This window comes from Uloborus diversus, chromosome 3 (genome assembly GCF_026930045.1).
Source record: "Uloborus diversus isolate 005 chromosome 3, Udiv.v.3.1, whole genome shotgun sequence".
NCBI classification, from domain to species: Eukaryota; Metazoa; Arthropoda; class Arachnida; order Araneae; family Uloboridae; genus Uloborus; species Uloborus diversus.
Window position 1 is genome coordinate 21990361 of NC_072733.1, and position 12876 is coordinate 22003236.

The 12876-nt window shown below is 33.9% G+C and overlaps 1 protein-coding gene across 1 annotated transcript in view; it reads left to right on the forward strand.

Moving 5' to 3' along the window:
- LOC129219283 (cAMP-specific 3',5'-cyclic phosphodiesterase 4C-like) overlaps positions 1-12876 on the forward strand; it is a 559626-nt gene that overhangs the window by 513268 nt on the left and 33482 nt on the right. Inside the window, exons 9-11 of the mRNA XM_054853616.1 lie at positions 2270-2368; positions 7810-7971; positions 12518-12617. Coding sequence (XP_054709591.1) covers positions 2270-2368; positions 7810-7971; positions 12518-12617 — 361 coding nt within the window. The remainder of the gene's footprint in view (positions 1-2269; positions 2369-7809; positions 7972-12517; positions 12618-12876) is intronic.

Below are 12876 nucleotides of genomic sequence, written 5' to 3' on the forward strand. Positions count from 1 at the left end.
TCTGTCAAAATAAAGAATAAGAACTTAGTCAAAACGACGCAGGTGGATTAAACCATTCCTTTTTAACTGAATAATTAATTGAAATATATATCTTTATTTTAAGCCCTCAATATGACTGAGTGGTTTAAAGTAACACAACTTAATATTTAATTGAAAACACCTCAATTAAATATTTTTGAACGTCCATTCGTTCGTAGAGTTACGACATTTTTCCATTGCAAAGAGAAAAATTCTGGGCATAACTCAAATAACTGAAATAATAGAAGTGGTATTTTTAAAAGCAAAGTTAAGTTTTGAGAAGGGTGTTTATGAACTTGTTTCTAATAAAACTGCTACAAGCATGTTTGTTTTAAAGAACATGCTTAAATCAATATTCTGCAAAGTTTAGCATTCTGAAACAAAACAAGTCAATAAATTATGTCGCATCTAAAAGTTTTTTTTTCTTTTTTTCCTCTTTTTTTCTAACATGAGTTTTAGGCTTAAAACTTTAAAATCTGTTTTTCATTTTTTTAGGAAAAAAATTTAAAAAATGTTTTCGGCGTTGGAAAATACCGTTAAGTTAAAACATAGTTATGTAACATCATTATTGTTTCCTTAATTAGCTCTGAAATTCATTTTTAAAATACATTTAATAAAGTTAGCCATTGAAATGAAATAGAAAATTAGTTTGAGAGCCATTCAGAGTGCAAGAAACCTTTAAAATATACTAAAATAAAATGCAAAGAAAAAAATAGAAGCCGTGATGTTTTTGTTTAGAAAGCAGTATGTGTGTGACAAAAATTCCCTTGATAAAGTTTCCAATGACAGCACTGATTTATCTCAGTACATTTGCATTCCAAGAAAATTGTACCTTATTTACAGTAGGATGAGAAAGTGAAATAAATTAGAAAAAAAAAAGATGTACGCGCAAATGAATAAAAATATGCACAACTGGTTTATTCTGGGTTGAAATATGAACGAATTTTTTAGTTTAAGTCAGTTCGATTCATTGCAAAACCTTTAATAAATGCGAAAGTACGTTGATAATTTGAATGTAAGGGCCATGACTATCAAAAGCGCTATAAAGCTACTATTGTAATGTTTTCCTTTCTAGAGCCTTTGTTCAAATGCTATACAATCTACTGTTTTTTCCTTTCCAATTAACGTCAAATTAACCCTATATCCACTCAATTAACACTTCGTCATTGTTTTTTTTTTTTTTTTTTTTTTTTTTTTGCTCGCTAAGGAAATTGCGTCGCCTTAGCTGCTTGACATTTGGCTATGGACATGGCGAAAATTTCGCAACTGTGAACTTGCCGCCTGCTCGTGGTCCCGCTTGGTAGCAGCCGCTTTCGGCTTCTGATTGGCATTTGGTTACAGATTTGGTGATTTTCTACCAATTTTTTTTTACAGAATTGGTTATACCTCTCCAAATTTTGTGACAGAATTAGTGACGTGCTATCAAATTTAGCACAAACCTTGATGATGTTTTGTAACAATCTGGACAATTTACTGATACAGATTTTAATGATATAGATTTGAATTAGTGTCTCTTCCGCGTAAAAGGTCTAGAAGAACGACATCGAGTGAAATTGCAACAACGGAATGCTTTGATGCCATTGGTACTTATCCCGACTCCAGGTCTAATGTCAATCCACGTGGGGAGCAAATTTGAGTACCTCAGGATAATGAAACGGGGGTTTTAATGAGTAATTCTTTTGATACGTCACATTTGTCCTACATACTTTTTGCTGCGTACAGAATGGGATCCTTGGTCTATGAAAATTGTGTTCCAATGAAACTAATCTTCAAAGTCCTAAATGAAGAAGTTTTATTCTGTTTCACACATCTCTGTATAGTCCACGTAAGTATTTTTGCAATTCAAAAAGTCCTATTTGTTCCTATCAGCAACTTTTGGAACTTCTTTTTTTTTTTTCGTTTCATGCAATATTTTCCTTTTATTTACTAACCTCTTCAACTAATGTCTTGTCATCTCATTTATTAAAAAAAGCTAGAGCTTGCGTGTTGAGCAGCCTTAGTTTAATTTATCTCACACAGCATTTAAAAAAAAAAAACTTTTTATCTGTATATTTTGTTAAAGGAGTCATCTGAAAACAGTATAGTATAATAATAATAATAATGCTTAGAAGCTGTGATACTATTACTCAACAACAACTATTAGACAAAGGCTGTAAGAAATCAGTTAAGAAACATTTAAAATTATAATAAAAAAAAGTCATTGATTAGATATGATTTGAAATTGCATAATAATATATTAGATTTCTTCCAGCTATTAGAGGACGTTGATCGATGGGGCGTCGACATATTCAGAATAGCTGAATGTTCAAACAATCATCCGCTGACAGCTGTCAGTTACAAAATTTTTAGGGTAAGTATGCTGAAATAAATCTTAAACATAAACATTTTTTAAAGGTTTTCTATGAAAATAGCGATACTTTTAACCATAATTACTGTTCTGCAACTTAATAAGAACAGCAAAATATAATTAATCCGACTCTACGTTCAAGAAGACAAGATAAGTTGACACTTTTTGAGTAGACAAATATTAAAATTGTCCATGAAAATATCGCTTGCATACATTAATCTTCTGAGCTAACTGTTGCCTGTATGTGATAAAAAGGTGTTTGATCGTGAAAGAGTTCATTTATGTTTGGGTTGTAGGTTCAAAAAAGAGAAATTCTTACTTTGGCTTAACATTACCTATTTTAACATGCAAACGTTTAATGCATTGCCGATCGACAGTCATCTTCTCAGAGCCAGAATGATTTAAAAAAGCAACAAATTTTAATAAATTTTGCGAATTAGTAACAAAAATAAATTAAAAAGAATTATCTTTCAATTTAAATGTGCTTTATATACACTGGTCTCAGAAAGTTGAGGTACAACCGGTTTTTTTCGTCTAATTTGCAAATAAATGAATGTAGAAACAAAAATATTTGGAGGATACGTGCATTAAATGGTTTTTTATTGAATGCGTCATAGAAATTTGAAGTGTATTGCAAAAACGATTTATAACAAAAAAAGCAATCTATGCGGAAAAGTCCATTCTTGAAGAAAACGGAACATCACAGTGTGATGTTGTAAAATGTCAGAGAAACAATACAAAAATGGGTTCTAATAAGGAATGTGTCCCCTCTAACTTGAATTCATTGGCGGCATCGATTTTCCATGCTGTTTATTGAGTTGTCGGACACCGAAATAGGAAACGAAACCTAGACAAAGAGTAAGCCTTGTTCCAGCTCATGTAACGTCCTTGGAGAAGGATTCAAAGCTGCAACCTGTCTGCCAAGATAGTCACAAAGCTGTTCTATCGTATTCCGGTCTGGAGATCGAGCTGACCCTTCCATTCGTCCCAAACTGTGATCCTCAAGATACTCCTCAACAATCCGAGCTCGGTGAGGTCGTGCATTATAATCCATCAGAATGAAGTCATTACCAATAGCACCAGCATATGGGCAGACATATGAATCAAGGATCTCATCCTGATATCTAAGACCAGTCATAGTTCCTCCATGGAACACATGCGGGTCGGTGTGAACACTGAGCGGGATCCCTGCGCAAACCATGATTCCACCACCGCTATAACTGTAATCTTTCAACAGTGTTAGATTAATGGTATCTATTGCGCTGTTCCCTCCAGATCAGTAGACGCCCTGAATCACTCTCCATTGTAAATCTGGACTCGTCTGTGAACAGTGCAGAAGCCCATTGCTGCTGGATCCAGGAAAAATGTTATCTTGCCCAGCATAAGCGGATGCTTCGCTGTGGTCCGTTAAGGGGAACACATACAACTGGTCGTCTTGCATAGAGACCTGCATTGTGAAGACGATTTCGCACTGTAGTTGCAGAGATTCTTCTTCCTGATGCTACAAAGTGGTCTGCAACGAGCTGCGGCACAGTAGTGGTTCTTCTCCTATGGGCCGAAAGAACTAGAAAACGGTCTTCTGCAGGTGTTGTAGCTCGTGGTCGGCCTGGAACAGGTCTTCTGGACACAGAATCTTCGGATTAATATCGATCCTAAAGTCGCTGAGCAACACTACGAGACACAATGAGACGTCTAACAGCATCAGACTACGACAATCCCATTTCCATCCATCTAACAGCCCTTCACCTTAACGAATCGGGTAAACTACATCTCTGAGACATTTTCTAAACTCTATTGACTATTGTCACCGCCAACAACAGTTGAATATCAACACAACTTACACACAAAAGTTCGATATTTGCATACATTTCTCACTCGTAAAAATATATTATTTCCTATAAAATAAAAGTGTTAGCAACTTTTTTTTTCATAAATGATTTTAAATGGTTATTATCATTCATGCAAACTATGTATTTTATTGGTACTGACATTTTTTTATGGTGAGCTTCGAATGTTGTACCTTAACTTTCTGAAGCCAGTGTATAAAGCAGGTGCGGAAACAGTAACTTTCAATGGTCTTAATAGTCACACTCATTCAATAAGTAACAAAATAAATGTTATTATGGTACCGTTATAGATGTTATTAACTGTTTTATATTAAAATAAAGGATATAGAAATGCTGAAGACAACCTTTACTAAAACACAAAATTAAAAATCTATTGTATGCATGCGCTTTCGGAGTCAATGCAAACCAGTTTTTTGAATTTAGAAAATATTCAGAGATTCTGGCAACTAAGTCTAGATTTCTTTAGGGCCGTTTCCATGGACACTTTCAACCCCGGAAAAAAAACCTGCTTTTCACCACATTCCGGTTATTTGCGGGGTATATGTGGAATTTTTCTCCTCCTGCTTCCTTCTGGAGTGAAAGTGGACGTTTTACCCGGAATGCATTACGCGAAACAAGTTCGTCTACTTGCTGGGTATAGCCGCTAAGGATGCTGAGTAAAAAGCGCTTTCTCTGGTACAATGAGAAACCTCTTTTTGCATGCAAACGGGGAATTTTTCAATCCGTTTTTTGCGGAACCGGAGCGGGGATTTACGGGGTCGAAAAGTGTATTGTGAACGCGGCTATTGAAAGGGCAGTTCCTTGTACCCCTAAACTTTTGCATGCGTAATATTTTTGCCCATTATGACTCCAGAGAAACTTTGTTTTTATAATTTTCATTTATTGCAAAAAGAAAAAGAAAAAAAAACATCCTGTTTTTATTCACACTACATCTGCGTTGCTCAGCACCTCAAAAATAAAAGTTCTATCAAGTGAAGCGTGTTCAACAATCAGACTTGAATAACTTTTTTAAAATGTGTAAAATTTTCCGTCAAGGTCGATCAAATTTCGTCGTCAAAGCGCAATTTTACAACTCAAAATTTAAATTTGAACCTCTTTGGATTTTTTCTTAATTCTAAAAATTCAATCATTGTTATTAATAGGCGTAAGCATTTTGTTTCATAGATTTTCTCCTATAGGAAGGTGAAAAGCTCCCTATGGAAATTCTTGACCATCAAATGACCTCTGTGCCAAATTTGGCAAAGATCCGGTGTAAACTATTGGATTTCTATAAGAAACATACACTACACATACACACCCACGTACAGACATTTTATATACTATATGGATTGAAAAAATAATAATTATTAACGAGAAAAATATAAAAGGCGTCCAAACGCTTCATAATACTTCACTTGGTTAACATGTTTTTTGTAGCAGTATAGTTTGGCCAGTGATGGATTTTCCATGTCGCAACTGCTAGTGGCCCCTACGACATAGAGGCTCAGAAGAGGATCCAAAAATGTACATGAAAATGCACATCCCTTTTCTTTAAAGGCTCTCAAAGAAACACATTGAGACATGCCCCCAAAACTGTAAATTCACCATTGAGTGGGTCTGATGAGATGAATCTCGATGAGCCAAAGATCAAGTTCTTCCATTTGTTCAAAATGTTGGGGAAAAAGCAGGTTTGAGTTCAATAACTGCTATTGACGTTGTGCGCATACAAGAATTTCTTCTCTTTCATCTCAAACACAAATGAGTTCATCCAAGGTCAAGCGTCTTGTAATCAGAGCCGTACTATCGTATTGTTTCAGCAACAAGTTGCCTGACCTTGATCAAACTCATTTTTCTTGGTGCGGAAACTAAAGGAATTCCTATATATTTGCACGCAGCTGTTAACTATCGCAGCATATTATTGACACAGCAACCCGACTTTTTATAATCCGTACTTTAGCAAATGGAATTGTCGTCAAGTTCAAGTTAACAAAGCTGTACACAATTCTTACTTTCTTCTTCTCTTTAAGAGAGCAAGAAAGAGAGATCTCTCTTACTTGTTTTTTAAATTTGCAAATTTTACGCCTCACATCGCAGAAAAATGCTTCTTTTACTTTTAATTTTTCCATATTTTCTGTGACAAGCACTTAAAACTCCAATCTCCACTCATTTTCTTAGCGAACGGGAGGTATACCTTTAGAGTGGTACTCTTCAATTCCAAAGTTCTGCACAAGTCTATAATTGCATATTCGTTTCAGTGATAGAAGTTTGAAAATTCTTGAGCAGCTTCATCAAATTTTTTCTCAAAACAAAACTTGAGCACTGAAACAATGCTTAAAGACTACCGTGGGAAGAAGAAGCACGTACTAGGTGTCATTTTAAAGCTCTTTTGATAGGCTTTCACATGATATGTCACTTGACAAGGTTATGTGCCATTATTATTTCAAGGTCATGTATATCCTTTTTGACCTTGAATATTTTAAAAAGTAGATTTTTTAAACAACTGAAAAAAAAATATATATATTTTGCTTACTAATGTGGTTTACACGTGGTAAAAATTTCAGAATGAGAGAGCAATGGGATCATATTGAAAATTAATTATGAAATGTTTCGATTCCACAGAATAATGCAATTTTCCCAATGTGCGGTTGTTAATTGAAAATAAATAATTAATTTCCAATATCATCCCATTACTGTCACATTCTGAAAATTTTACCACGTGTATTCCACATTAGTAAGCAAAAAATATTTTTTTTCTTCAGATTTTAAAAAAATATTCTTTTTAAAATATTCAAGGTCAAATACTGATTTGCATGAACTTGAAATATTACCTTGCCAGGTGAAATATCACGTGGAAGCCTATTAAAAGAGCTTTAAAATGACGCCTAGAAAGACTCTCTAGCTTCTTAGAAGCTGAGAAAAAGGAATTTTTGTAGCTAACGAAATGTCACTTTTTGCCACTTTTCGAATAATTTGGGGGGTCTCACACAAAAATCAAATATTTAAAAAAAAAATCTAAAAAAAATTTTTTTTTCAATCATTACGTGAGTAGACTCAAACCTGTAAATTTTGTAGAAATCGACGATGGGTCAATTTCAGAGGCCCGTTGATTTGGCGTGGAATGACACACCTGCAGAATTCAGGTTTTAAGATATTTGAAGAAACTCGTGTTGAATCCCATATTAACAATAGGGAAATATTAGAAATGGACGTTTATTACGTGCTTTATTTTGAGCTAAAACCAAATAATCAAGCATTTACAATAAAGCTAAAGTACAACAGATGACAAAAATGCAAAGAAATGAAAAATTTGCAGTTACAGCGCTTTACCCTCACACGGCAGGGTAGTAGTTTTGTTTTAAATGTTTTGACTGAAAGAGCATGTGTTGTTGTTCTTTTTTTTTTTTTTTAATTTCCTGTCGTAATAAAATAGAAAATGGTAAATTTTTTTATGAAAATTTAAAGACTTATTTTGTGATTGATGTATGTATACAAAATGGTAAATCGAAACCTAAAATTAAATGTATTACAAGGATTGAAAATGAGAATTTTAAAAAATAAAATTTTATCGCCTAATACAATATATCATTTTACTAAAAATATAATTTTTTTGCCTTTTAGGATCGAGAGTTGTGTAAAACGTTCAAGATTCCATCAAAAACTCTCATAAATTTCCTTTTAAATCTTGAAGATCATTATCTGAAAGTGCCCTATCACAACAGTAGTCATGCAGCAGACGTCACACAATCAGTTCATGTGTTATTGCTAATGCCTGCATTAGAGGTAATTTTTATTTCGCAGTGATGTTTTTGAAATTTTACGTAAAGTTTCAGTAAAAAGGTGTTTCTTTGCTTTTTTTTTTTTTTTTAATTTTATTGTTTATTTTATTTTTGTCTTTTTAATTATATTTTTCCGAATGGGAGTCGTAAAAATCGCCTATTCCTGACTCGTTTGCATGTTACAAACGTAATAGGGCAATTCCACGGGTAACTGACTGACATTTTTAGAGCAAAACAGTGTGTATTTTGCAAATTCTACAAACCATCGTTCGTCCCGGATAATTGTATTTTTAAGCTGAATTTAATAGTATAGTTGAATTCTTAAAAAACATTTTGGATGATTTTTAAAAAATTACCAAAAGCACGGTAACTGACAGTACTTATTTAAATATCAAATGTCGTGTTTTTTAACATTTTTTTTTTAAATCAACCAAAATATTTTTGGAGAATTTAATTCGATCATTAAATTCAGCTTTAAAAAAAAAAAAAGAACAATAATCTTGGGGGAAAGATCGTTTGCACAATGTATATTTTGCGTTGAATGTTGCAAAATACACACTGTTTTGCCCTATAAATGTCATTTAGTTACCCGTGGAATTGCCCAATAACAAATTGGTACTTTATGATGGAGAAATTTTTTGGATAAGAGTGTAAATCTGTTTTTGAACCCTATTTGCACCAAAATGTATTTTTATTTTCCGTTGTACATATATTTATCGGGGAAAAAATTGGAGTAATGTGGAAAAAAGTAGAAGGGGAGGTAATCCAGGTCTGTCGGTTACAGATAAGAAAAGGGAGGGATCAAGTTGAACCCCCCCCCCCCCTCCGTCCCCGATTTCGAGAATATGTGTTTTGATATGAAAGCATGCTTTTTTTCTTTTACATTCGTTTCTTTTCTTTTTCGCGTGTGTATTCTATGTAATGATTATATTCAGAGGCACTCCGAATTGTTAATTTTTGGGAGAGAGGAATTTTTTAGTTTTCTGAATAATGTTCTCAATTTTACCGACTGATTGAAAATTTTTGAAATGACGGGTCTGTATATATATGTGATGAGAAGAGACATTAAAGAAGAAAAAAAAAATTTTTCAACAAAGGCAATTTTGCATAACCGTCAGAAAAAAAAAAAAAAAAATTCAAAGAAAGGTAATTTGAGAAATTACAGTGACCTGTGGGTTCTCCTGAAAATTGAGAAAACGGCTATCAGGAGTGTTGCTATATTTGTTTTTAGTAAAAATAATTGCTTCGTATTAAAAGCATTTCAAGTTACGTTTATTAAATATTTGAATTCTGCTCAAGATGCATAGCAAAGTCGAACGACAGTTGGATTTCGCATATAAAAATAATGTGAATACGAAAATCAGTATTACTTATTGTAAAGAAAAATATTTTAGTAAATCAAATAAGGGGCAAGTTCTCTTCTTAGCAGTAAAAACTAAAATTTGGAAAAATGATCTGGTATCGCCATCTAGTGGGGCTAGATGAAAATGTAACATTTCCTACCTAATTAAATTCGGGTCGAAATAGAGCGAATAATTTACTTTTCAAAATGTTTTCGGTTGGATTTCAGTTCCAACCGTGATAAACCATAAGACTTAGTTTGTTTTTACTTCATTATTTTTTCATTAATGTTTACTGCAATGATGGATCCAATAAAAAAAAATTCGGTTGGATTTCAGTTCCAACCGAAATGAACCAGAAGACTTTGTTTTTACTTCATTATTTTTTCATTAATGTTTACTGCAGCGATGGATCCAATAAAAAAATTGTTTATTTTGGGTAATGCCAGTATTGAAGCTACGTGCCGGAATTGAAGAAATCCGAACGTTTTTTATTTGCAAAAATTGCAAGTTTCAATTTTTCAATTTTTAAAAGCTTGCTTGTAATTTCAAGGAAGAAATGAATGCATGTGTGAAAATGTATTTCTTCTTTACGTTTTGAACGTTCATTTTCTTCGTTTCTTTCTTTTGGGCAAGTTTTATTTTTGGGACTATTCCAAGAGTGCCCATCAGGGGGGAGGGCAGAGGTGCCATGACATTATTGAGACATTCTCTCCTTTGAGAGGCTCTTGATCTTAGTGATCTTCGTAGTGTTGGTTGTTAGGAGAGGGAGAGCTGCGTCATTGCTTTTCAGAGGGGATGGGCAACACTACTTACATTCCCTTATCTTAATTCTCAGCTTTGAACAGGGTTCCAAAGCTCTGGGCTGTGATCAGATGAAATGTTATCCCGACCATGCGTTTGCGGGTATCGAACCCAAGCCCATAACAGAGAAATCGTGTGTTGTGCCGCTCATATCATCATCAAGCGTACACTGATCTAATTAGCAACAAATGCACTTTATTGCCATCACATTCAGCTTGAAATCAGCATTTCATTCTTAAATTATACAACCCAAATTCAAAATAATAGAATATCAGAACTGTTTGAACAAAACTTGTCCCTGAGTCGGAAAAAATGAACGCATGCAAATTAAAAATACTAAAACTCGTTATTCATGAATGGGTAAATCAATATAAACAACTTTTCAGACATTATTTTAACAATTTATAGATCATTTACACATTGGAAAAATAGATAGATTTTTCATATGGGTCAAAAAATTAGAACAATCTATTCATTCAATGTAAATTTTAAAAAGTAGCGAAAATATTTGCATACCTGTTAGCCTATAGTTTGTCACAAGTATGGAGCTTGGCTCCCGGATAATTTTACGCTCTTTTAAAAGCCTTTTATTGCTCAAAATGGGTCTCTAATGTGATAAGTAGGAAAAAGGCGAAGTTACATACTGTATCATTTCCTAAAGTTAGAAAAAAACTATCTACTCAATTCAAATGAACGTTTTGCAATCTATGGTATGTAAGATTTTAAAGGAATGTAGAAGAACACTGACCAACTAAAAAGTAACCGAAGTAAACGAGGTAGAAAAATTGTAACACCTGGCAGAGATGAACCAAAATTAAAGTAAATTGTCCAAAATAATCGTTGAAAAATGCTTCTTACATCCATAAGTGTTGGACGGAATGTAGTTATCTTATCCACGCCAACTACACTTGAACGGTTGCATAAACCGCAGTTTTAATTGCGGATCTACGAAGTAAGACCAATGATAAACATGAAGCAGAAACGTGCACGACTCTCCTGGAGCAAAGAGAAGCTCATACAGGGGCAACAAATTTGGAAAAGTATTATATTCAGTGATGAATCTTTTTTTGCAATATCTGTAAACAAAAAAAGGTGTTCAGGTTTGACGTTTAAAAAGAAAAGCGCATGAGAAGGCCTGTGTAAGACGTTCTCTCCACTTTGGCACATCCTTCTTGGTTTGTGAGTGCATGAGGCCTGCTGGAATTGGGAAATTATATATATCTTAAAATAAAACAATGCGTGACTTCGCTGTTCATTAATGATACTGCATGATACTTCATCTAAGGCACAGCAGTTACACATTTAGCGACACATTTTATCTTTCAACAAGATTCTACTCCGTGTCACATCTCTAAATCAACTCAGAGATTTTAAACAGAAAGAGGAATTTCGGTATTAAACTAGTCAAGCAACTTTACCAATCTCAATACCATCAATAATTTATGGTACCGTCAAATCTAAAGAAAGCGGTTCAAGACCTGGTGCCCGAAAATAAAATTGAGCTCGTTGTCGCATTGAAGAGGGTATGGAAACAGTGTCAGAAACGATTAATGTAAACACGTGGTAGAATCCGTGTGAGAAAGAATTAAAGCATTGGATAAAGCAAAAAATGACGCAGTCTAGTATTGATATTGTTCTTTTAAAAGTGTTTTCCCCCTTTAATTTGAATATTCTAATTTTTTGACTCAATGTAAATTTTCATCACTATGAACTTTTGAATTATTCTGTCTAAGAATATTTTTAATTGAGTATATTTGAAAGGAAATGCACACTTTAAGGTATGAGACAGGTGGCACGTTAATTTAAATATCTGATTTGCACTTATATTTGGTTATAATAAACTTTATCCCAAAAAGTAGGAAGTATTCTATTATTTTGAATTTGAGTTGCATATGAAAAGTAATCATTTGAAAGTTTTTAATGAATTTTTGTACCAACTAATGGTTGGCATAATCGAGAGATTTGCATAATAGTCTTATATTAGAATAGTCTATACAATTAATTAATCGTGATCAAATAATGATTGATCTCATTTCATCTCTTGGGTGATTTCAGAATTGAATAAACGTTTCGAGTGCTATCAAAATCAAATGAATTTCGAGAGTACTTCTTGTTGTTGTTTATAATAGGGCTATTTGTTGGCTCCTCCCCCTTTGAAAACCAAGTGCATTCCCAAGAGATCAACCATTATTTTTTGACACTGCTATCGACGGATGCCATTACCACGACAATTCTTGCTCCCAGTTTCCCGCTAGATGGAGGCACCAGGTCTCTTAGATTGCGAAATTGCACTATGAATTTCATTTAGCCGAGAGTGCGCCGTACGAATCTCTCCTTTTGCCCATCATTATCAATGACTGACCTTATTAGAAGTACTGAATTATATTTCTCTCTGTTTTCTTTCAGTCTGTGTTTTCCGACTTGGAGGTGTTGGCGATTCTGTTTTCCGCAGCCATTCACGATGTAGATCATCCTGGTGTCACAAACCAGTATCTAATAAATTCAAGTGAGTCGATAGAAAGAAACAATTTCGATTGCTTCATCAATCCAGAAGAATTAAGCTTAATTGTTCCTTCTTTTTTTCCCCCCTTCTTTCTTTAAATTTATACAGTGGCGGATTTACCATGTCGCAATTGTGAGGGGCCCCCACGTGCACAAGGGCCCTGGAAGGGATACAAAATTGCACGTAATATATATAAATGCTTTAAAACGTTCTCTAGAGACAAAGTCCTCTCTTAGACAAAGAACCCCCTAAAATGTATTGC